The 24,536-nt window shown below is 48.6% G+C and overlaps 3 protein-coding genes and 1 long non-coding RNA gene across 6 annotated transcripts in view; 2 read left to right on the top strand and 2 right to left on the bottom strand.

Annotated features, from left to right (window-relative positions):
• Tmem258 (transmembrane protein 258) lies at positions 1–3,096 on the bottom strand. 2 transcript variants are annotated; one of them, XM_020162733.2, is made up of 4 exons: positions 2,953–3,096; positions 1,291–1,400; positions 622–758; positions 1–108 (listed from the first exon to the last, which is right to left on the bottom strand). In XM_020162733.2, exons 1-3 carry the CDS (start codon positions 2,953–2,955, stop codon positions 632–634), a joined length of 240 nt encoding a protein of 79 aa, XP_020018322.1. In that variant the 5' UTR covers positions 2,956–3,096; the 3' UTR covers positions 1–108; positions 622–631. The 2 variants fall into 2 exon arrangements, with proteins under 2 accessions (XP_020018322.1, XP_073903152.1); XM_074047051.1 differs by having other exon boundaries at positions 1,291–1,507; positions 2,953–3,024.
• Positions 3,085–10,326, top strand: Fen1 (flap structure-specific endonuclease 1). Its single transcript, XM_020162611.2, has 2 exons — positions 3,085–3,412; positions 5,696–10,326. The coding sequence occupies exon 2, from the start codon at positions 5,717–5,719 to the stop codon at positions 6,857–6,859; it is 1,143 nt and encodes a 380-aa protein (XP_020018200.1). The 5' UTR covers positions 3,085–3,412; positions 5,696–5,716; the 3' UTR covers positions 6,860–10,326.
• On the bottom strand, positions 9,162–22,640 carry Fads1 (fatty acid desaturase 1). Of its 2 annotated transcripts, none has more exons than XM_020162494.2 (12): positions 22,291–22,640; positions 20,278–20,388; positions 19,577–19,774; positions 18,772–18,873; positions 18,535–18,663; positions 14,799–14,859; positions 13,461–13,537; positions 12,519–12,616; positions 12,237–12,333; positions 11,971–12,050; positions 11,746–11,871; positions 9,162–11,382 (listed from the first exon to the last, which is right to left on the bottom strand). In XM_020162494.2, exons 1-12 carry the CDS (start codon positions 22,495–22,497, stop codon positions 11,331–11,333), a joined length of 1,338 nt encoding a protein of 445 aa, XP_020018083.1. In that variant the 5' UTR covers positions 22,498–22,640; the 3' UTR covers positions 9,162–11,330. The 2 variants fall into 2 exon arrangements, with proteins under 2 accessions (XP_020018083.1, XP_073903126.1); XM_074047025.1 differs by lacking the exon at positions 22,291–22,640 and adding an exon at positions 21,543–22,035.
• Positions 22,641–22,713: 73 nt separating this feature from the next.
• LOC141413835 (uncharacterized) overlaps positions 22,714–24,536 on the top strand; it is a 60,859-nt gene continuing 59,036 nt past the window's right edge. The window contains exon 1 of the long non-coding RNA XR_012438769.1: positions 22,714–23,060. This is a non-coding gene — a long non-coding RNA (uncharacterized lncRNA). The remainder of the gene's footprint in view (positions 23,061–24,536) is intronic.

Below are 24,536 nucleotides of genomic sequence, written 5' to 3' on the forward strand. Positions count from 1 at the left end.
TGTCACACATCTGCTTTTATTGTGAGCAGCAGGTGGGACACTTCTAGCAGTAGTAAAAAAAATTAAGTTACAAAAGCAAGGAATTCAGTGATGCCATCTGGCGGATACCTGAAAGAGGACAGGGGTATCAAAATGAGATCAATGACCTTTTCTTCCACTTCTTCTCCCTGAAACCCCATGCTCCTTGGACAAGGGCTGATAGGCACATGCCTCTGAGTATGAGTCACCAGAGCCAATTCTTGGTGACCTGTTTGGTGGGTTATCTGTATCAAGTTTTAAGTCCCAGATCCTTTCCAGGTCATTGGTGTATAACTTTTAAGAATGCAAATGTAAAGCCACAGGAAGCCCTCACTCACCTCTCTACCTAGGATACTCCAAAATCAGATTGGAGCCTTGGGCAGTGTGGAGAACTGAGAACTGACAAAGTAGGTCATACTTGGCTCAATCCCCATGAGAGGCAGGAGACGAGGCCTATATGCCCAGTGTCCCTATCCATCCCAGTGAGTCTGGACCTTGAACCACAGGATCTTGTAGGTAAGAGCCTTAGGACCCACTGATGTGGCTGTGGGAGGCTTCTCCAGGCTTTGAGTTTCAAGCCTATTAACCTATCACAGCTCTTACCTTTGGTAGCTCATACATAGATGCCAACCCAGAGCAGGAGGAAGAGAACTCCAAAGCCCATGAAGAGTGAGGCCACCAAGGAGATGAGGAGCTCTTTGTAGATATCCCGTGTGTACTTGGTGGAGGTGACCTCGTAACTGGGCAGGACTGTTAAGGAGAAACAGGGATGGGCTGCCAAGTGCATGGAGCTGTCCAGCTTCACTCAAGGCAGAAAAGTAAAGGCTGAGGGCTTTTTGGGAAACTTGTCTGGCTTGGTGCAGCCAGAGGGGCCCAAGAGATGACTTGGGCTCTGGTGGTCTATACTATCCCTGTACCACCCATGAAGAAATTAAGACCTAGAGGAGCTGTCACTTGCCCTAGGTCACACAGCTCATACTAGCCTTCAGACCTCCTGACTCCTAAGTATACCCTTCTTTATTCCAAGCTCACTTCCCCTAACCTCAGCCTCCACTTCGGCCAGGCCCTCAGCACTCTGTCCTAAAAGTCAGAAGAGCACATTGGGCCATCTGAACTTGGAAAATAAGGCCAAGACCTGCCCTTGGGCATCACCAGCCTTCTCCTTGCTTTCTCCCATCCCTGCCACAATGTAAAAAACTAGCAGGGTTGCACGGACTGGGTGGATTCCCACATCACTAATTCTGGCTCACTGGCTGCTCAGTAAAAGGATACACGAAGAACCAGGCGGTGAAGAACATGCCAATGGCCAGAAGCACCACAGTCAGATGGGGGAAGACAGCCGGGTTGACTGGACTGGTGTATCTGCTCATAGCCTCGAGCTCCTAAGGGAGGGTATGAGATCACAGCAGTCACAAAATTCCATGATTTCAGCCGTGGGAGACTCTGGAGCAGTCTTGAGCTGCTGTGATTGCCAGAGGCCCATTTCAGCCTGAGAAGTGTGAAAATCCTTCAGAACCAACATTAAGTGATTCATTACAAGAATGACAAATACAACTGTTATCTTAAAACAGAGATGGCACTTTCTCTTCAATATGGGACAAGAGGGGCAGCTGAGAGTCATTGGCTGTGACACAGAAGGTGATTAGCTGCCGATCAATGGTCCTCAGCAATTTCTAAGGCTAATGTCCAGTATGAAAATGTTTGGAAGGTATGGACTCTACCTGGGAAAGCCACAAAAGAACAAACTTGCCTCTAAATTCTGAACCTGTGTCTACAGACTGCAAGTTACTTATTCCTGCTACCAGAGCCTAGACTGGTACCCAGATCTCAACTTCTAATTATCACTACATTATTATGGAATCTCAGGATGTACCAGCAGAAGCTATCAGTTAAAATTCTAGCTCTACTGACTGGTACCCAGATCTCAACTTCTAATTCTCACTACATTATTATGGTATCTCAGGATGTACCAGCAGAAGCTATCAGTTAAAATTCTAGCTCTACTGAATCATCTGATTCTGAGTAAAGTGGCTGTATTAATATCTGTTTAAGAGATGATGAATGATGGCACATCTAGTCCAGTGCTTGGCATAGAGTTTTTGCTCAATAGGTGTTTGTTTCCTTCCTAAGGTTGCAGAGCTGATTATGAGATAATGCCTGTGAAAGAGGGCTGTACGCTTGAAGTTCTGTACAAATGTTAAAACTTCCATTGTCAACCACCAGCCAATGCTTCTAAAATCCAGAACATAACAACTCTAGAGAAGTAAACGGACCCCATTGTTCTAAGAGACACAGGAATTCAATTCAGTAAACAATTATGCCCCTCTCACCCCCCCTAAAACCGATAAAAACAATTGCTGCCATTTATTGAGCCTCCAATTGCAGGCCCCGTGTTTAGCACTGGGAATACAAAGATGAATAGACATCATCCCAGAGCTAGATGCACGTCAGATAGTGGTCACTAGGAGGCGTGGCAGATAACAAAGAAGTCCAATGAAACGTGGCAAGAGGTCTGCACAGACTGTGGGCGCTCCCAGAAGACAGCCGCCAAGTGCCTGAGAAGTCCCTAGTGCTTCTCCAAGAAATGACATGTGCCCAGAACCTTGTAGGATGAATAAGAGTGGGACGTTAACTTTCCATATAAGATAACGGATCACTGGTAATAGATACACAAGTTCGAAAGTACTCAACGTGCACCCCACGCCCTTTACCTTTATAATCACCGAGATCATAAGCCCAATGTGATCTAAACCTTAGCCCGACGAGACCAGGGCAAGGGGCTTTCTTTTCCCACCCCCTAATTGGAACCAAGGGCTCCAGGATCATCCCTTCTCCCCAAGATCCCGGGCGTCTGAGGACTCCGCGAGAGAACGCGGTGCGGGTCGGGCAATCAGCTGCCCTGTTTCTGTCGGGAACTCCCCTCAACCCTCTCACCATTTCGCCCAACACAGGGTTAGCTGCCGATCCGCCACCGGAAGAACACGTCGGCAGGAGCAAGCGCCTTGCTCAGCCGGAAGAGGAAGTGCCCCCGCGAATGGCATTGTGGGGCTTGTAGTCCTGAGGTTCCGGGTATAGCGGAAACTGGACCAGCGAGGGCCTGGTGTGGGTGAAGCAGGGGCAGACGGTAGGGAAAGGTAGTGCAGGGTCACCGAAAGAGTCTGTTCTCCTCGGAAGGACTGCCTGTAGTGAGGGCGACTGACTAAGCGGACAGGCCCTGAACCCCATTTCCCATGTGGCTTTGCGCGGCGGGCAGGTCACGTGACGGCAGCGCGGGCTTTGGAAGGCGGCACAGCAAGAAGTTACCCCCGGTGGATCGGAGAAGTAGGGTTTGGGGCTGCCTTGGACACCACCGGACCCAGCGATAGCTGCCGAGGCTTTCCTCCCCAAAGACCAGGTGAGACCCCAGGGGAGGTGTCTCCGATAGTCTCGGGGTCCGCTGTGTGCTGGGCGTCGTGGGGAGCCGGGCTCTGGAGCTCATGGGATTCAAATGCAGTCTGGCTCTGCTGAGCTTTGGGCCATTAGCGTAACCTCTTCCTTCACTTGCAGGAAGAGGATACTTTCACCTTATGGGGTCGTGGTGTAGTTTTACTAGGCCTTATACAAGAAACATTTGACTCTTAACTTGATTAGACCCCTTTCCCGTCTATGTCTGTTGAATGCCACCAAAGGTCAGCGGCTAACAGGACATTGTCTTCTTTGTACATATCCTAGCAAAGCAGCCTGCTTGAGGCCTGAACCAAAGGACAGAATGGCGAACACTTAGAGAGCATCTGGTGTTGCGCGGAGAATTTCCCATCTTTGTGTCAGTTCACCTTTGTAGGCATCCTGCAAGGCAGGCGTAGTTATCATTCTTTTTTGCTGCTGAGAAAACCAAATTTCAGTGACTTAATACTGTTCCACAGATGGTAACCACTGTTGCCCGGTTTCAAGGCCGAGCTTTTGCCACTGCTGCCGAGCTTTTGCCACTGCTGTTCACAGGAGAACTGAAACAAGATGCATGGTGAAGGGAGGGGTGACAGGATGGAGGGAGGAGGGCACAACTAATTGAGCAATGGTGAGAAAAGGTCATCCGTATCCTACCCTGTCTAGTTTCCAGACTGCAAAAGTTGTTTGGGAACCAGGGCTTGAAAGATCTTGGTGCCATGTTGAGGTGTTTGGACTTAGAAGGAGAAATTTCTAATTAGAAATTAGAAGCATAGTCACTTTTGCTTCAGAAAAAAACCCTGAGAAGGAAGCAAAGTGTGGAGACAATTAGAAGGCCTAATAGAGTGTGGACACCTGCCATCATTGTGGGTGCAAGATGATTTTAAGTTATACATTAGAAAATCCTTTTGTTAAGTTGTACATTTAACACATTAAAATATGAATGATAGAATGCAGGCATTATTGCTCAAGATGGGTTTTCTTTTTCCACTTATTTTAGTTGGCTTTTTCTTGGTGGTGGTGGTGGTGGTACTCAGAGCCTTGTGCTTGCTAGGCAAGCACAGTCACCTCCCCCCAACCCCCAGCCCTTTTTGCTTTAGTTTATTTTTCAGTTTGAGTTTCATTTCAAGCTTTTTGCCCAGGACTGGTGTAGGACCTTGATCCTTCTGCCTGCCTCCTGAGTAGCTAGGATCACAGGCATGCACCACAGTGCCTAGCTAGTTTTTGAGGTAGGGTCTTGCCAACTTTTTTTTTTTTTTTTGGCCTGTCCTGGCCTTAAACTGTGATCCTCCCATCTTCGCCTCCCAGGTAGCTGGGACTCCATGCATGGATTACCATGCCTGGCCTTATTTTAGTTTTATTATTATTTTTTTTAAGTTGAGTCCATTTAAGGAAAATGTTAAGTGAATGAAAGTTCTCATTTTAGTTGGAGTGGCAAAAGTTGTGAGGGTGGTTTGGGAAACACTTCCCTAGGAAAGGTTTGATAAGAGAGCACGAACCACAGAAGTGCGATTCTGAGCTGAGTGACTAGCATGCCAGTCCTTAATTAAATCAGGACCTGGAGTGGGGTAGGAGCTGTGGGGTCCACATTTCAGTCTTAGTGGTGGAGAGAAAATACAAAGAGAAAGACTAATAAAAGTGGAAACTCTTATGTGTTAAGGGGAATGCTGAAAGGCAATGAAAGCAGCATGTGAGATGGCTACATGAACCCATTCAGGTAAGGTGCCCGCTGGTCCTTCTTCAAGGCTGTGTCATCAGTCTGAACTCTCCAAAGAAACAACAAGTCAGTTAGAAGCTAACTTTGCTTAGCTGCTATTTGCCTGTTTCTTGGGGCTCAGCTCTGCTATTATGATCCCTGGACTCCTCCAGCTGAGACAAGCACTCTCCTGTGGCCTTCCGTGGTCCTTGATGTAGACATTGTTGTAGTCTTTTTTTTTGTATGATGGATTATGCCATTGCCGTATCCTTAAGAACTTTAAGTTTCTTAAGAACATCAACAGTCTAATTCCTGTAAGCATCCAGATAAGTTTCTCATACTTAGTAAGCCTTAGTGTTAACTGGGTGAACTCTTCTTCTAGACTGTAATTCTCTTGAGAATGAGGGATCTTGTCTTGTTCATCTTTTCTGCTCTGCTGTCTTGTGCCTCTTTTTTGGTGTTTGACTGGACATGAAGCTGGTGAGTTAGCACCAACCATAACCCTTGCTCCTTTTGTATCCTTAAAGTGTTTCCTCTTACCATCTTTCATTTTTTTAGCTGTCCCTCCTCTGCATTGCCATGGGAATTCAAGGCCTGGCCAAATTAATTGCTGATGTGGCCCCCAGTGCTATCCGAGAGAATGACATCAAGAGCTACTTTGGCCGCAAGGTGGCCATTGATGCCTCCATGAGCATCTATCAGTTCCTGATTGCTGTTCGTCAGGGTGGGGATGTGCTCCAGAACGAGGAGGGGGAGACCACTAGCCACCTGATGGGCATGTTCTACCGCACCATCCGCATGGTGGAGAATGGCATCAAGCCTGTGTATGTCTTTGACGGCAAACCGCCACAGCTGAAGTCAGGTGAGCTGGCCAAACGCAGTGAGCGGCGGGCTGAGGCCGAGAAGCAGCTGCAGCAGGCTCAAGCAGCTGGAGCAGAGGAAGAGGTGGAAAAATTCACGAAGCGGCTAGTGAAAGTCACAAAGCAGCACAATGATGAGTGCAAACATCTGCTGAGCCTCATGGGCATCCCATACCTTGATGCACCTAGTGAGGCAGAGGCCAGCTGTGCTGCCCTGGTGAAGGCTGGCAAAGTCTACGCTGCAGCCACTGAGGACATGGACTGCCTCACCTTCGGCAGCCCTGTACTAATGCGACACCTGACTGCCAGTGAGGCCAAGAAGCTGCCCATCCAGGAATTCCACCTGAGCCGGATTCTGCAGGAGCTGGGTCTGAACCAGGAGCAGTTTGTGGATCTGTGCATCCTGCTGGGTAGCGACTACTGTGAGAGTATCCGAGGCATTGGGCCCAAGCGGGCCGTGGACCTCATCCAGAAACACAAGAGCATCGAGGAGATTGTGCGGAGGCTTGACCCCAACAAGTACCCTGTACCGGAAAACTGGCTTCACAAGGAGGCCCAGCAGCTCTTCCTGGAACCCGAGGTGCTGGACCCAGAGTCTGTGGAGCTCAAGTGGAGCGAGCCAAATGAAGAAGAGCTGGTCAAGTTCATGTGTGGCGAAAAGCAGTTCTCTGAGGAGCGAATCCGCAATGGAGTCAGGCGGCTGAGCAAGAGCCGTCAAGGCAGCACCCAGGGCCGCCTGGACGATTTCTTCAAGGTGACTGGCTCTCTCTCTTCAGCTAAGCGCAAGGAGCCAGAACCCAAAGGGTCTGCTAAGAAGAAGGCAAAGACTGGGGCAGCAGGGAAGTTCAAAAGGGGAAAATAAACGTGTTTCCCCCCATTGTCCCTCCTTGAGCCCAGAATATCTGCTAGATATCTCTAGGTGTGCTAGAGCTAGCACACCTGGAAGCATGGGGCGGGAAGGGGGAAGATTCCATTGCTTTTCTAGTGCTTCCCTTCTCAGTACTGCTTTTCCTTTTTTACTTGATTTTATGGCAAGAAAGCTACAGGGGTGCTTTCTTTTCTTTTTTTTTAATCTCAGGAAAGTATTTCAGGCTCAAGCCACTTCTCAGGCAGGTTAATGGACACTGGATCCATTGTTACATAAAATGACATCAAGTTTTGAAGAAAGAAGAGGGAGCTAAATGGTGGAGATGAGTGTGTAGAGATGACTTCCTGACTTGCCAGCTGCTGGCTGATGGGAAGTGACTGTGGAACATGATGACTATGCTTTCTTTCTAGTTCATTCATACCCATCCTGAAAGATAGCCATCAGGAAGATCCAGGCCTGGTGGATGAGAAGAGCTATCAAGAGAAGAGACAAGCAGAGCACAGCAGTCTCTGCAGTTGGCAGCCGGATCTGACTACTGGCTGTGTTGTGAGGTGGGCAGAAACTTGAACTTGTGCAGTGAGTCTTTACAGTGGTTATTCAGAGGAGTAAGATTGATGATGTGGCCTTTTGACTGAATTGAGATTGGGGTAAGACATTGGTTTGGATGTGCTATTTTTATTTTAAAGATGTGAAAAGAAAATAAAATTATAGAAGTAACAAGAATGTCATATTCTTTGAGGACATTTAAAATACCCCTAGTACTCTCTGCTCAAGGATTAGGTAACGGTGGTTTTGTACCTGCTTGACAGGTGGTTTACGAGTGACCACTAGGTGGCACCATACTCCGTACAGTAGCCATACCAGCTGTGGCCTCACTTCAGTCCTTTAGCCTTTGGAGGATGCTTAATTTATCTTGCTGCTAGAAGAGTTTGAGTAAATTGGATGGATTTCTCATGTTTCACCTATGCTGTGTGAGGTAAAGGAGCTCCTTTGGAAAAAAAAAAAACTTGCAATTTAGCTTAACTACTTCATAACATCCAATTTGTCAGTTTGTAAACTGAAAGCTATTGTTCAGAAGCCACTCTTGTTCCCTTTGTGGTGTCAAATTTAGGTTTGTTTCCTAGAGATGAATATTTGAACTTTGTGTTTTATAATCCTCAAAGTTTGAGTTTATTTTTATTTTGGTGGGGTTTGAACTCAGGGCTTAATGCTTACAAAGCAGGCACTCTACTCTTGAGCCATACCTCTTGAGTTTGATTTTTTTAAGCTTTAATATTACTGGCATTTGAAGTTAATTGTCTAAAATTTAAGTTGAAAATGCCTTAACAGATTAATTGGGAAACAGACTAATACCATTAGTCTTCAAATGTTTTAATGGAGAAAACCATTTTCTAAGAGTTCATCTAAGACTGTAAGAGTTCTGGTTGAAGCAGGCGAGATAGTCTCAGCAATGGCCCCATAACAAGGAGACTATGAAAACCATTGACGTAGACATGAAATTCTACCCCGAACTTAGTTTTGTTCACTGCTTTATTCCAGCAGTTGATGAATGAAACCGACTTCCCAGATTGAACCAAGCCACACAATTTACTTAACTTGATCTTATTTTCTGATTCAGGCAATTTGATTTGGTTCTATACCTGCAGTAATGATGATGAGGCCTAGAAGTGCCAAGACGTCATCACCTTGGTGCGGTAGCTGTAATTAAGGGCTTGTGTGCCCTGTGGTAGTCAAGTATGTAGAATGATTGGTTTTCAAATTTGAATCACTTGTTCCTCCTAGAAGTTTGTTAATCTAACTTTATATGGACAACCTGCAGGAGAAAATCACTTCTGCCTGCAAACAGTTTTTGCTCAGCAGAGCTGTTTTAGTACGATGGTTGGTTAAGAGGCATTGCTCTGAAGCCTAGCTTGGAGGAATTGTGCTTGCAGAGATATAGGCAAGTAAGACTTCTGGGAACTAACTTAAAAATGAAAAGGGAAAAAAATGACTCAAAATTGAAGGACAAAAGAGTTAGTACAATGAGGAGGTGGTGATACCTTGAAGCCTTGTTATTTGGTCAGTTCAGCATCTGAACATATGGGCGTCACAGGAAGGGCCTGGTTTTGCTTCTTGCCATGGCTATCCTTGCCTGGGTCCCTTGGAGTCATGTTCCTTGCTGTGCCAGGAGGCTCATACAAGTTGGCACTGATCATGTTTAGAAAGAAGTTGGAGCACACAGGTGAACAGTAATTCACAGCAGAGGTACCAGCAAATCTTATATACCCGTGCAGACATTTTAATGAAATGAATAGCCTTTATTTGGTCAAAATTAACTTTTATTTTTTAGCTTTACTTCATTGGAATGTGGTAACAACACTGGCACACAAAAAGACACTGACATTGGACCAAATTAAAGAAATTACCTCTATAGCCAGGTAGTTGAAAAGTAAAAGTAACAAAAAATAAGTCAGAATTCTAAAAAAAAAGTGTTTGTTGGAATGTTCTGCAACTTTTCTTCTTGAATCCTGTTTTCTCATCTGTCAGTGGATTTGAGATCAACCATTTTACTACTGTAATATTCTGAGTCCTTTGTTACTTTGTGTCCCTTGTGGCCACATGAGACCACACTGGTAAAGGCCACACTGGTTCAGGTGCTTTGAAGACCTGGTCTTGGCACAGTAGAGCTCACTGGTATTTGCTGGCTGGTGGCCTGGGCCCAAAGCCAGTTGGCTTGACAGGCTGGTGATGCCACCCACATACCCCAGATGGCAGAGATCAACAACTATTTTGGAGGGAGAGAACCAATGAAAATGGAACTGTTCATTTCTGCTTCTAGTTTCCCTACTCAGCCTGTTTTAAACCAGGTTCTTCAGGGCCAAATTTCAACAGACCTGAACTTTTCTGCAACCTCTTTCCTGCCTGGTTTTGACAAACCTCTATATAACCCTGCCAGCCACTGTATGCCAAATCCTAACATGCCTTACCACCCTCATTGTGACCCCCTGCCATAATCCCCAAACTTATCCTGGGCTCTGCTTTTTGCCTTCTAGGCTGAGGTTCTTTTCCAGTATCTAAATGGTCAATATGCTTAGAGTAGACTTTTAAACAGGCAAAGAAATACTGCCTCACCTGGACTGAAGGATTTGGGAAGAAAGAGGGTGTGAATGCTTATGATTGGCCCTGGGAGTTAAGTTAAGACTCTTCTGGCATATTCCTATGTTTGCTCTCTGGGGATAGGTGTTAAACCATTCTTACCTTTTATAAACTAGAAGATTTAAAAAATGGCATTTCAGTATTAGATTGATATGCTTTGTAAGAGGTTATCCTAAATTCCTATGTGGTTTCCAGAATAAGATGCTTGAGTGAACAAGAGTGGACCAAGGGGGATTCTTGGCTGCAGCAATGATACTTAACCTTCCTACTTCTGATTTAGAACTGTGAAATGATTAGTTCAGCCCACAGCTCCTACTAAAAAATAATGCTGGGGCATAATTTAGGGGATAGAAGTTCTGTTTCTGTTTATCATCCTTTACATTCTTTATGAATGAAACTTTGATCACCTGTGCCTTACTAACTGCTATTTTATTAAACTTGGAATTACAGGTTGGGAAGCAAAAGGAAACCATTTTTTTCTGGGGAGGAGGAAAGACTAATTTACCCCATTTATTCTCTTGCTTGTGGAGCAAGCAAGTCCTGGGAGTTCTCTGTTCCTTGAGGGATGGTTCAGAGGTGAAATCAAAAGGGATTTTTGATGGCCAGCAACTCTGTCTTGCCATCTTGGCAAGAACCTAGTACCTAATGTCCACTCTGGAATGAGGATGGAATACGAGACCAAAATCTGTGCTGCCAGGATCTCTCAAGGCCAAATTATCTACAAAACCACAGTCCTTGCCTTTGCCCTGCCTACTTCTGAAGCTGGAAAATGGTTTCAGGCATGGGTCACACCCAGCCCTGGACAGTGAGCTGAGCCTCCAGGCAGGGAGTTGGGCCAGGCCTCAGTAATTCTATGCATGAGTACTTCCTTTCTAAATCTTGCTCCAAGGGTTTAGTGCTCTGAGGTTAGCAAGTGAGGGTAGAGTCACTTGACGCGTGGCCCAGTGAGATGAACACCCCCTATATGAATGAATTTTAGTGATTTGCTGCTTGATGCTAGGCTCAGTAGGTCCCCTCTTCTGATCCTCTCCCAGTCCCCTTTTATCTATCAACTCTGCATCTACCAAAGTAGAAACAACAAAATAGACTCCTATCCCTGCCCCCACAGTTCCTTCTCTCCGTCCAAGGCTTGCACTTCTCCCCACCCCTCCTAGGATCTTCAATTTGTACCTAGAAGGCAAAAGGAGAATGTCTAAACGTGAACCTTTGTGACCCCTAGCCCACCCCCCCTGGGAACATGAGAATCAGTAGCATTGCCCCACAAGTTCCTTTCTGCTTTGGCTCCAGAGTTGTCCTCTTCCTCTTCTAGATGGAGGGGGAGGAGTTGTTGTTATTGGTGAAGATAGGCATCCAGCCAGAGCTGCCCAGACTCCTTCAGTGACCTGCAGGAACAACAGAAGGGATCAGTGAGGGAGACAGGCAGAGCAAAGCTTGCCAGAGATGGCCGAGTAAGGTCCTTACAGACAGGTGGGGCTGTGCCCTGTGACACAGCTCTTCTTTCACCTAAAGGCTTTTCTCCTTTTGTTTCTGTGGAAGCTGGCATGGGCTGTGGCACTGAAGGGAGCTCCAGAGAGAGCAGGGCCTGACCTGGCCGCAGGCAACACAGTGTCCTGCCTTTGCCATGGTGCCCTCCATTCCTAACTAAGAGCCCTTCCTGTGGCTCCTCACCCAGGATCCTGCTCCTCCATTCCCACCACCTTGCTCTCTCCCTCCTTCCAGCCAACTTCCTGGACTCCAGTACTCACTGGACGATGTCGGCAAAGGCTGTGAGCAGGGGCTTGGACTGGTACTCTATGCCATGCTTGGCACATAGGGACTGCACCAGGGGCGCCGCTTTGTGGTAATTGTGTCGGGGCATTGTGGGGAAGAGGCTTCAGGGAAAACAGAAGAATACAGTCAGGAGCTTCTGCCCTTCCATCCCCCACACCCCAAGTCCCCCAGGACTCTGCTTTCTGGGTCTCCCTACTCACTGGTGCTCGATCTGGAAGTTGAGGTGCCCACTGAACCAGTCATTGAAGGCAGAATGGTGGACGTTGCATGTTGCCTGGACCTGGAAGAAAGGCCAGCTCAGCCTTTCTAAGTCAGGCTAGCTAGGGACGACATGCAGGACCATCCCTGGTCATTCCCTTTACATGGTGGCAGAAGAGATGCCTCAAGCTAAAAGGGCAGTTACTGTCCACCATCTGCCCTTTTTGTTAGTGTGTCACGCTCAGGTTTTTGAGGGACTGTCCCTTACCTGGGTGGAGACCCAGTCCTTGTTCCGGTCATGATCGATGTGCATGGGGATGTGGTTCATCTGTGTCACCCACACAAACCAGTGGCTCTCCAGGAACCTGTTGGATGTGGCATGCAGACACCAACAGTACAGGCAGAGCCCAGACTGCCTACTCCTCAGGTTGCCACGCCAGCCTGTCTACCTTCCCAAGCCAACTCCCCAGCAGCCTCTGTTGCCTGAGCCCAGCCCCCAGACCAGCACCTGTACTTTCCTTTGCCAGCCCCTCTGCCCATCAGATACTACCTGACAATGAAGAAAAGACCCAGGAAGCCTTTCAGCCCCAGCAGCGGCATGTAAGTGAGGAAGATGCGGACATAGAAGGTGACCATCCAGGCCAAGTCCTGCAGTGCGAACAGCAGAGTGGCTTTTCCACCCCTTCCCTTCCCCCGCTGCTCCGCCTGCTGCAGCCATCCTCCTGCCCAGGCCTGGGCACTTGTTACATTCAGCTTCTCTGGGATCTGTCCTGCACCATCTAGTGCCACTGTTCCTTGTGTTCTTGGTGGTACCCCAGGGGTTGTCACTCTGGAGAACCCCTTGTCCCCTTCCCAGGGGTGCACATGGTCTCCCTGCCTCCAGCTCCACCCCAGCCTGTCTAAATGCTGTCAGATGAATCAATACCATAACTCAGTCTGTGCCAATGCTCTATTAAAGGCAATTCCAATTGCCTGGCGAACAAAGCACCAGTCTCCCCCACATTGGTGGCCAAACTTGCCCCTTACCTCCCAGTTTCTCTGCTGCCCTACTTTTACCTGTCAAGATCCTGCCTGTCCTGAAGCTAGTTAGAACAAGTGACTTCATAAAGCAGACACAGGCCCCTTTTGGGATCCCAGCACCTCTTTTGTCTGTGCCTCTTTTTGCTATCAGTCACATTCTGTTGCATCAATAATTCCCCGAAAGTAAGGAGTGTCTCTGGCTCCTCTTCCCCATTCATTTCCTGCTGGCACCCTGGCCTTCTGCCCAGCATGGGAACCTCAGGAGACTGGATGCATGAAAGCAGGCATTGGGAATCAGGTTGTCTGGTGAGCTCAAATCATTTTGTGCCACCTAGAGAGCAACTACACCTAGTTTTATTATTTTGCTTTAAACTGGACCTAGAGTCAGCCTCAGTTTCACCTGGAGAGCCCCCTTCCCTCTGCAGGGTGCCAGAGAACACAGGATGTAGGACTCCTAGGGTATGGTACTCACCACCCATTTCTTCCGCTGGATAACAAAATAGAAAATATACCACTGGAAGTAGAGCGGCAGCAAGGCTGGGGGCCCAACTGGAGAGGAAAAGGAGATGTGAGCTGTAGGAGGGTCACAAAAGGACTGCTATGGAGATACAGCCCCCAACACAGAGCTGCCCCTGCCCATCCCCTCTTGTTGCCTCTCCACTTGCCTTAGTACTCCTCCAGTGGCTCTAAGCCAGCAGGCACTGAGGATGGGCATGAATGCAAGCTTGGAGAAGGCAAATTCTCCAAGAGGATGCAGGGGAGAGCAAAGGGTGGAAGGAGCACCCTTTTCCTATGTAAGAGGGTAGGAGGGGAAACTCAAGCTCCAGGCACGGAACATGCTCTGCTCCCACGTCTTTAGAAGGGCACTGCTAATACTCCCTGTGTGGCCTGGGCCACAGCTCTGCCCCTGCAATCACCTGCATGTTCATGGCTGCTCCACCATGCAGGTCAGGAGGCAGGAAAACGTTTTGGGGTGGACCCTCCTGAGCTTTCACATGCTGAAAGGCGCACCTGATGCCACCTCCAACCCTGCACTGCAATGCCCGTCCATCACTTCTGAATCTGATGTGCGTCAGATTCTACGATTCTTTCTTAGAGAAGATTCTGCTCTACCTTCTATCCAGCTGTCTCTAAGCAGGAACAGTTAGTAATAAGCAGTTAGGATAAATTCCTTCCAACTTTTTTTTTTGGCTGTACTGGGGTTTGAACTCAGGGCGTACACTTTGAGCCACTCCACCAGCACCTCCCCCCCTTTTTTATGAAGGGTTTTTCAAGAGGGTCTTGTGAACTATTTGCCTGGGCTGGCTTCGAACTGTGATCCTCCTGATCTCTGCATCTTGAATAACTGGGATTATAGCCCTGAGCCACTGGTGCCCAGCTACTTCCAACTTTTAAAGGAGTTTTAAAGCTCACATTTGGGGCACTATGGAGCACTCTTTGAAAGCAGGGGATACATAGCAGGCCCCAGAAAGGCTTAAGTGACCACAGAAATGTCTTCTGTTCAGCAGCCATGCTCCTCATGCCCCACCAGATCACCTTAACTGACTTTCATCTTTGTTTGACAAGGGTTAAGGCAAGGTTGAAAGCTCCAATAAGAGGCCTCCACATACTACTCAGTTTTCTGGTGGAAGCAAGAGTGGGACAGGAGAAACTAGTTTGCCCCCTGCACAAATGACTAATCAAAACAGTAGCCTGCTGATGTTGCTCAGTGGAGAAGGTAACTACTCCCGGGTAGTTGTGAGCCACCTACCCGCCACACTCCTTAGTAACCCCTCCCAAGGCTGCTCCCCATGTGGCTAAAGACACTTACTCAGGAAGAAGTACTTGTGCTGGTGGTTGTAGGGCATGTACTTTTTCTTTTGTTTTCCAAGCTGTGAAGCAAACACAAGTCAGCAGTCACCATTCACAGACCAGTCACCCATTCCCCTCCTCAGCACCTGGGCTTTTTCCTGCCCAGAAGCCTGCAGGACCCCTCAGCTTGTTGGTGTTACTGGGAAGTGCTACAGGCCCAGTCTTACCCCAGCACCCAGAGCAAGAGGCTTGGGCTGCTGTGATCTGTGGAGTGTCACCTGACATAGCTCATGAGGCCTATCAGAAATGTGCACAATGCCAAGTCTACAGGTCTTCTGAACTCCTAATGTTCACCCAAAGATTCTCTACCATACAGTTTCCAGGCCCCATGGCCTTCCCTTCCTGTCACCCATCTGGTACTCTCTGGACATCAGTCTCCAAGGAAAACCATTCTGCCGGTACATGGGTAAGCATTCCCTGTATGTCTAGCCCTTAATCTTCTCCATAAAAATCTTTTGGACTCTTAACTTCAACATGACCTTTATGTAAATCTCTTGAAAGCTAAGCAAAGTTTGGCAGATATTTGTGGAAAGGCTACTGACAGCTGTCAATCTGAAGTTTCTGGCAAAGTTTTCTCCAGCAGGTGGTGATTATTTTATAAGCTGAGCTGCTGAAGGGATAGGCTGGGACCACCATGTCAACCAATCAACATAGAGCCCCTTGCATGGGCTCCCGTGTTTGCTCTGCTGCCTCACTTGGTGGCTTCTGTATTTCTTGCCCTAATTCTGGTACTCAATCACAAAGGCACAGTAGAAGCCCTCAACCCAGAGCAGAATGCTGGCTCCTCCTCTCACACATCTACCCACTGTGTCCACAGGTCACTTGAGCTAGAGGAAGCATTCTTTCTACATGGCTGGATTCATTCAATAAGCATTGGAGTGCCTATGTTGCCAGCCACTGTTCTGCATGCTGAGGGAACAGAGGCGAACAGTATAGTTCCTGTCCACATGCAGCTTATAACTTGAGAAAAGGAATCTGCTAATAAACTTGTAAATAAGAGTTCAGAACAACTTACAAACAGGAAAACAGGTCAGAAAAGCAGCAATTTGGCAAAGGTGGTCAAATTTGGCCTCTTTTAGGCCCTGACACCTGACTCCAACCTGAATGATAAGAAAGACTAACAATGGCAAAAGCCCAGGGGAAGAACATTTAAAGCAGAAAGAACAGCCAGAACAAAGGCTCTGATGTTCAAGAAAACTAGGGAGGGGCTAGGTGACCAGACTAGATGTTATGGTTTGATGTGGTTTGTCCTTCGTGGATTCTTGCTTTGAAGGTTTGGTGCTCCCTGTGGTGATGAGGAGGTGGGACCTTTTAAGAGGTGGATCTTACCAGGAAGTTAAATGGATCACTGGGGGCATCACCCTCAGATGAAATTAATGTAATTTTTGTTAGTTCCTTGGAGAGCGTTATACAAAGAGTAAGCCTGGCCACCTTATCTCCCCACAAGATTGTTCTTAAATTGATGGAGCCACCTGATCCTGGACTTTTAGCCCCTCAGACTGTTATCTAAATAAACCTCTTTTCTTCATAAAGTACCCAATTTCAAGCATTTTATTGTAACAACCCAAAATGGGCTAATATTCCAAGAGAAGGGGCAATGGAGCTGTAGATTTTGATGGAGTTGGCAAATATTCTAGAGGCAGGTAAATAAGGCTTGCTGAAGAATTGGATGTGGTGGTGAGGGTCAACCCACTCTGAGCCACATTGACTGAGGGGAAATCTAGAGGAAGAACACCACTTTTGGTTGGTGGGATGGGTGGGGAACTGCTATGGGAAGTGGCCCCATTATGATTCCAATAGCTTTGCTCCATTGTGTTTAGACCCTCAGGGTTAGAAGAGTTCTGCTAGGGGGAAAGTGTCACCTGCACCCCCCCTGTCCTCCAGCAGAAATGGGAGGCACTGGACAGATACACTGAGTTAGCCAGTGCATCACTGTCCAATTAAGCTGTCCCCAGAGGGACCAAACCAAGCCCCAAGCAGCCTACAGCCTATTCACGACAGGTACCTAGCAGGAAAAAGCGATGAAGACTACCTTGGTTCCTCAATCATTCTCTATTCCTGAAGTTTGCAGACAGGAGTTGCCTGAAGACCCTCGTCCCAGGAAGCAATAAAGTCAGTGGTGGGAAACGATTCCTTTCACTAAGCCCCTTCTCCTTTTAAACCCTAAGTAGTGACAAAAGAAGTGCTAAGAGCATGGTGCTGTTCTCAGTAAGTAATCTACACTGCCCTCAAAGCAGCCTCTGGAGCCAGGAGAGGCCAGGGCTGGTCCACTATCTGTGCACTACTGACCCTAACACAGAGCGGGACCCGTAACAACCAAAAAAGTCGATGCTTAGGAAGTGAGAAAATGAGAGCATTAGGGACAAGTGGAGCATAAACTGAAGCTGTGAGCGCTTTGTTCCAGGACAACCAGTGCTGCCAAATCTCTTCCAGAGTATGTCTCATGGCCAAAGGGGAGAGGAGGGTCAGGCTACCTTGAACTCATGCCTGAAACTGAAACATGTTCCACAACAGTGTAATACCTGGCAAGCTGAAATGTCATTAGGTGGGGAGAGGGGACTTGGCAGAACTCTGACTGCAGCATGGAGCCTAGGGACAAAGGGTTTTAAATTAACTTTTCAAGGAACTCTGCTGGCCATTCAGAACCTTCTATTGCTCATGCTCACGACGAAACCTTACCAAATCTCTAGCCCCAGACATTCTTCCAACAGCAGCTGCATTCTGATTTTTTTTTTTTTTTTTTTTTTGGTGGCAGTGCTGGGGTTTGGACTTAGGGCCTCAAGCTAGGCAGGTGCTCTACCACTTGAGCCACACCTCCAGCCCTCAAGTTCCTTATATAAAGTGGCATAGTATTTGCAAGTAATAGACACCATATACTTTAGAGTAGTCTTGTGAGGTTGGTGACATGGGGCTTCGATTTTTTTTTTTTTTTTTTTTTGCAGTGCTGGGCATCAAACCTAGGATCTCAACTCATGCTAGGCAAGCCTCTTACCACTGAGCTACACCCTAGCCCTTTCCTAGAATTCTTTAAATCCTCTTTAGATTACTTATAATACCTAATAAAATATAAAGGCTATGTAAATAGTTATTATGTACTATTTAGGAAAAAGAAACAAAAAAACCAGTCTGCACATGTTCAGTACAGATGCAATTTTTTCTCCTGAATATTTTGACCCATGGTTGCCTAAATCCACAGATGCAGAAGTAAAGGATATGGAGAGGTGGCTGTACTCATTGAAGGAATGTTCCACGCACTGGGCATCATCAACGCCATTAGCAGGGAAGACTGACACAGCAGGATATCCAGTGTAAGAGACAGAAACACTAAGTGCACTGGGGGTGACGGCCTGCAGTGGTGGTGTCAAATGATACCCTGAGTAGGTGTCATCCATCAGCTTCTAGGGTGAGCAGGGGCTTGCACAGCATCCTACTGTCACCCTCTGGATCCACTGCAACATGTGGTACTTTTACACAGTAACTATCTGCTGATAGAACTCACTAGAAGGGATGGGTGATTCTGTTCTGGGAAGCCATGGTTTACTGTCTGTTGCTGCCCAGAGCTTCCAAAAGACAAGGGCCCCAGCCAGGGCAGCCCCTATGTCTTACCAACACCAACAACCTTCTGTTTTCCCCAAAGCTCTCTGCAATGGTTGCTTTCTATTCCCCAAGACCTTAATATTGACACCTTCACTCACTTCCACAGAAAGAACCTTTCCCAAAGCGAAGAAGAGGGGATGCATGTTGATGTCTGGGTCTTTTCGGAAGCAGTTGGGCTTGGCATGGTGCTGGAAGTGCATGTGGTTCCACCAGCTGGCAGGGGCCCCCTACAAAGAATTGAGGATATATAAAAACCTAGTGTCACACATCCTCCCCGCTCCCCAAGCAGTCCTTTATTGACTGGAGTTTCAGAGACCCCTTCCCATCCCATTGACCTTCAGGTGGCCAATCACAAAATGATGTAGCAGGTGGTTCCACATAGAGGTGCCAAAGACCGACAGGTGCCCAAAGTCATGCTGCAGCCAACCAGCTTGGGCCTAGGAGAGAAAGGTTAACGGTGAGAACAGCCCCACCAGCCCATTTCTCTCACTGACCTCAACGGCCCCTTCAGCCTCTCCTTCTTCCTTCATCCATCCAGGAGTGTGATGGTCTCACTACCCCAAGTGAGCCTATCGAGAAGAATCAGGAAACCTGGGTCCTAAGTCTGGTCAGTGACTGACTCACATGTGAGTGGAAGCAAATCACATTCCCTTCTTGGTTCTAAAGTGCTGTGACATAGGATGGACTGACATCCAGAACACAGAAAGGTCTCAGAGATGAGTAAGAAGGCTTGCCAAGTGGTTCTGACAGTCAAGTATTGGGCCCAATCATGATTAATTAGCATGTTGGACAATGTCAGTGGTGGGGAGGGAGTCAAACACTGGTGAAAAACCAACATCTTGGTTCTTGGCATGCTTGGACTGTGGCAGAACCTGAACTTGAAGTTTCAGAGAACAAATTCTATAGGAAGAAGAGAATCCCGGAAAGAGGAGCTGGAAAGCCAAGAGAGAAATGAAGATGTACATACGGTCAGTGAGCAGCTAACAGCCATAGACACTGGAATTTGAATGTATGTGCTCTTTCTGTACAAACTCTCCTGAATATCTTCAGATCTGCAGGCAGGAGTCTTGGCCTTCTCAAGTGTACAAAGCTTTTCTGAGGGATGCCAAGAATAGCACATGACCAGCCAGAGGCTCTCACCTGAACTGTACTGAGAAGCACTGCACAAAGGAGGAAGGGCACAAAGGATGTCCCAAAGATCCAAAGAGTGAACCAGGCAGCGACATCCAGCAGCAAGATGTGCAGCAGGTGCAGCAGGAAGAAGAGGTGGTTGGCTTTCAGGAGCCCCATCCGCTCCACTGTGGTCCGCAGTTCCCGGAATTCATTAGTTAGCTCTTTCTGTGGAAGAATGAGGTTGTTAATTCTCCCCAGTTACAACCCAACCCTGCTGGAGACAAAGGCCCTTTCAGGCTCAAGGACCTGTTGTACCTGCAGAAAGTCCACAATCCGAGACAGAGATACAATGATAATGAGGAAGTATGACAGAAGGAGTCGTTAAAGATGGGCTCATACTCAATGGATAAGCAAATCTGATTTGGGTCCCTGCTTTGCCATTTACTGTCTGATCCGTGGCTGTGTTGCTTAACTCTGAGCCTTGGTTTTCTCATGTGTAAATGTGTGAAAATTACGGGTTTATTATAGGTCTCATGTGGATGGTGCTGATGGTAGTATTGGTGGTGTCAGCCTTGGGAAAAGCATAGTTTCCAAAGTCCTGCTTTGTTGGGTTCAGGACTCTCATGACTAGGTAACACAGGCAGGGACATCAAGACTCCTGATGTCACCTGTGATCCTATCTAGGCTTTCACAACAACTAAGTCTCCAAACAATGAATAGGGTCTCACATGCTTGGTGGGCTCAAAGCTGGGCTGCTCCGGAGACAGCTCTCCAATCAGGAGAGAGTTCATATACTTCCTCACAAGGTCCTGGTTAATGTGGAAGGCCACAAAGGGATCCTGTAAGTGTGGGGAGAAGACAGAAAGGTAAGGGCTCATAAGAAAGGCCATCCTCCTGACAGCAAGAAGGCTTCACACAAGTTCAAGTAGAGACCACCTCCCTCCCCCCAGCCAACTTTGGACAGCGTTCAGGCCTTTCCTACTGCCTACAGTTCAAGATCTCCAAGCATCTGGGTTTCCATCACATCAGTGCTAACCAAGGAGTGGGAACTATCCCCTGGGGGCTACCCAGAAAGACCTGTCTGGGCTAGCCTTCTTGTCTACAGACAGCTTTTGCCCCATGAATTTCACATAGATGAGTAGAGCCAGAAGGGACAGGTGGAGCTATGAGGCTTCTCTTTCTGTTAGACTTTCAACATTCCCTCCTTTCTCAGCCAGCTTCTCCATAAACTGGCGAGGAAGACTCCCTATATTGAAGGTGGAGAAATTTCGCATTTCTCCTTCCCTCTACTGCTCTTCTGGGAAGGAACCCCTCTTTCCCCCAGCTCTCTAACCACCCCCTGCCCCAGGATGGCTAATTTTCATTATGCAAGGTGGGGAACTCTGAGGCAATATTCATGTCCCTGGGTGGGAGAGCCCCAGGTCCTATGGGAGAAGCTGCCATGTAAGGGTGGTGGCCGAGGAGGGGCCAGGCAGACAGTGGCACCACACATTCAGACCAATTAGCTGTCCTGGCTGCGAGGTCCCCAGTCCCAAATCACACTGTACAGGAAGCCGGGATGGTGGATCCTGCGCGGTCTGCGCATGCTGCTGTCTGGACTCCAGAGGTCACTCCGGGTGACCAGCACAGGCTCCAGCCCCTGAGGCTGGCTGCGTTTGAATGAGGGACGGGACCTCCCACAGCATCTAAACCCAAGCGCAACTTAACCCGGAATGGTTCTGGAATGCCAGGGCGGGGGTAGAGATGGTGTGGGTGGGGGTAGGGCATCATGCCACTGTGCCACAGTTCCAGGGCCGCTGAGGGGGTAATGCGGTAAAACTAACACCCCAATTTTCGGGTCCCAAAGGGTAACCCCCAGCCTCAACCTCGCACTCCCACCAAGGGAGGCTCTGAGGTCCCATAGTCTAGAAAGAGAAGTAGCAAGACCAAGACCCGGGAGTACTCAGACCTCGCGCGAGGTCCAAGAGGCGACCCGACCCTGCCAGGTACCTACCACCCAGGAATGCAAACAGCTGTCTGCTCTGCCGTCAGAGACTCCCCGTCTCTAAGTGACCTCCCTTGCTCGATTTGAAGGGCAGTTCCGGGATTCGTCGCTAAGGGTATGCCGAAGCAGGAGCCCCCACCTTCAGCGCCCAGCTCCCATACCCGCTGTACGTCTGCCCCATGGTGGCCCTCTCTGACCAGTGCTGTCCCTTTCCTGCAAGGGGTTCCCAAGGCGATGGGCTCTTTGTTTCAATCTTATCCTCCAGAGTGGTTCCTCTCCTGTTCCCTCCCCGCTTCGGCTCGCAAGTGGGGCACCGCACAACAGGTCGGATGCGGCTGCACTTCCCTCTTCCAGTCTCGAGACAGGCCACGACTCTTTCTCCCTCCATTGACCCCTTCCTCCCCCGGGCGTCCTACATTCTCGCTCTCCTCCCTCCTCGTCCAGCTCTGGATCCAGCCCGCCCCTGGAGACAGCGGGTTGGGGCTACAGAGGAAATGCACCGTGCGCAACCAGCCCTTTCTTTGTGTGCGCCTGCTGGCCTCCCTCCCCACCCCCCGGATTTCAGTCTTCTGAGCCTCTCTCCTGCCTCTGCATCCCAGGTCTGCAGGACACCAGACTACAGGGCGCCTGTTGGCTTTTCTCCGACTCAGTGGGAGTTCCTCCCAGGGTGCCAAATTTCTCGTCTCGCGTGCACTCAGTCTCCCGCCACGGTCGCCCGGCCCCGCCCCCTCCTGGGTCCCCGCCAGACGGCGCTCACCGTAGCATCCTGCCCCGCGTAGTGGCTAATGACCCGGGAGCCCCCAGGGTGCCGGCGGACAAATTCGCTGATGTTGTACACCTTCCTCTCGATCACTAGCCATCGCTCCTTCTCGCGCCCCGAGCGCCGCGCCACCTCCTCCCAAGTGAAGTATCTCAGGGTGGGGCCCAGGGCCGAGGTCCCGGCTGCCGCTGGGCTAAGGACCATCGCTGGCCTGGGATGCCCAGCACCCGCGGAGCAGTGGTGGTCAGGCGCGCGCTCGGGCCCGCGGGGCAGCGCACGCCAGCGACGCGAGCTCGAGAAGTTCGCTGGCGCGCCCCCGGAGCCCGCCGCCCGCGCTTTGCGTTTTCAGCACCCGCGGCGCGGACCGCCGACCCCTGCAGCGCGCGCTCCCATTGGCTGAGCCACGTGGCGTGGGGCGCGAGCTCCGCCCACCCGCCGGCCCTCCGGGACAAGCGCCCTGCGAGAGACTCAGGCAGCTTCTGGCTCAGGGATACGCGCCTCCTAGCGAATGCCTTAAAGTGGTCATCCCCGGATTCCACCTCCTGACTACCGTCTAGCCCAGCGCCTGCAGGGCATGGCCTTCCGTGGCGCTGCAGACAGAATAACGGTTTCTTGGTGAGCTACAGCTCGCTGGGGTCAAGGCCTGGAAGGGCCTGCACGGTGAGGATGTGTTTGGATGGAAAACACTTTGGACAAATTAAATTTAGCAGTTTATTTGAACAACGCAGCATCACCCTGAGCAAGCAGAGAAAGCTCTACCCATCAAGGTGGGTGGGCAGAATTTATAGACCAAAAAAAAAAAAAAAAAAAAAGAGCGCGCGACCTATGGAAGCAACCTGATTGGTTACAGCGTACAGCCTTTTGCCTTATTTGGACATGTCTACGCAGTTTGCACCCTGTGATTGGCCGAAAGCTAGGCTGCCGTGATTGGCTATGACTCCGCATAAGTATGTACTCTCGGGTTGCAATTTATCTATTAATTTAGTTTCCTAGTTTAACGGACAACATAGGACCCTTTGTTAAGGGTGGATGACGTTTTATTTATCTTGTAGAACATCATGTTTTAAGTATATAACCGTTGTGAGGTGGTCAAATGTAGCTAATCCATTACCTCCCATAGTTATTTTGTGGTGAGAATATCTAACATTTGCTCTCTTTGCATACATATATATTTTTTTGAGCCACTCCACCAGCCCTTTTTTTGTGTGTGTGATTTTTTTTTTTTTTCCGAGATAGAGTTTTGCAAACTGTTTGCCCAGACTGGCTTCGAACTGTGATCCTCCTGATCTCTGCCTCCTAAGTAGCTAGGATTACAGGCGTGAGCCACTGGTGCCTGCTAATTTACATTTCTTTGATGATTAGTAATGTTGAGCATTTTTAAAAAATAAGTATGCCAGGTGCCGGTGACTCACGCCTGTAATCCTAGCTACTCAGGAAGCAGAGATCAGGAGGATTGAAGTTCAAAGCGAGCCTTAGGGCAAATAGTTCATGACCTTATATATATCTTGCGAATACAAAACAGGGCTGGTGGAGCGGCTCAAGCGGGAGAGTGCCTGCCTAACAAATGTAATGCCCTGAATTCAAACCCCAGTACCACCCCTCCCCAATAGGTATATTTTTAGAAGCTGTTTTCAATAGGTGATTTTTATGGCTTTTGAGAAATGCAAATGAAGTTTCTTCTCTCTCTGTGTATGTTTAAGTTAGGTTGTGGTTTATTTATGTATTAAATTATATTACTGTTCACTATATGGAGGCAATTTTAGGCCAAATTTAATTTTACAAGTGAATAGAAGGTCTGGGTCTGGGATAGGGGCTGAGGGACTGATGGGGTCACAGTAGGGTTGCGGGGAGGCTGCCCTCAGCAGCTGAGGTCATTCTGGGGCCAAGGCTTTTAGGGTCAGGGCTTCCCGCAGGAGGGGCAGGGGTGCTGACCTGATTTTAGGCTATGAACGCTTTTGCCAGAGTCACCAGAGCTGACCCTCCAGGAATCAAAGCTCCCACTGCCACACCTCGGGTGTTCTGCCTTTTATGCTGCGTCAGGTAGCAGTATGAGAACCTTTGCAACTGCAGTCATTTTATGAACAGCATAATTTGGTGGTGGTTAGGAGGGTTGGTAATGCCCGATTTGCTCAGTATATTATTTAAAATGCCCCATAATTTTTGTAACCCTGATTGTCTATTTGTTTGTTTTGTTTCTTAAACAAACTGGGATCCATAAATAACGATCCCAGCATCGCCTGGCA

This window comes from Castor canadensis, chromosome 1 (assembly GCF_047511655.1).
Source record: "Castor canadensis chromosome 1, mCasCan1.hap1v2, whole genome shotgun sequence".
In the NCBI taxonomy this organism is placed as follows: domain Eukaryota; kingdom Metazoa; phylum Chordata; class Mammalia; order Rodentia; family Castoridae; genus Castor; species Castor canadensis.

Coding starts and splice junctions, on each gene's coding strand:
- Tmem258 (XM_020162733.2), bottom strand. Junction 759..1,290: donor TTCACCGCCTGGTTCTTCGT/GTATCCTTTTAC, acceptor AGTCCTGCCCAG/TTACGAGGTCACCTCCACCA.
- Fen1 (XM_020162611.2), top strand. CDS start 5,717: ATGGGAATTCAAGGCCTGGCCAAATTAATTGCTGATGTGGCCCCCAGT.
- Fads1 (XM_020162494.2), bottom strand. CDS start 22,497: ATGGTCCTTAGCCCAGCGGCAGCCGGGACCTCGGCCCTGGGCCCCACC. Junction 18,664..18,771: donor TTGTGATTGGCCACCTGAAG/GTCAATGGGATG, acceptor AATTCTTTGTAG/GGGGCCCCTGCCAGCTGGTG. Junction 11,383..11,745: donor GCCTTTGCCGACATCGTCCA/GTGAGTACTGGA, acceptor TTGTTCCTGCAG/GTCACTGAAGGAGTCTGGGC.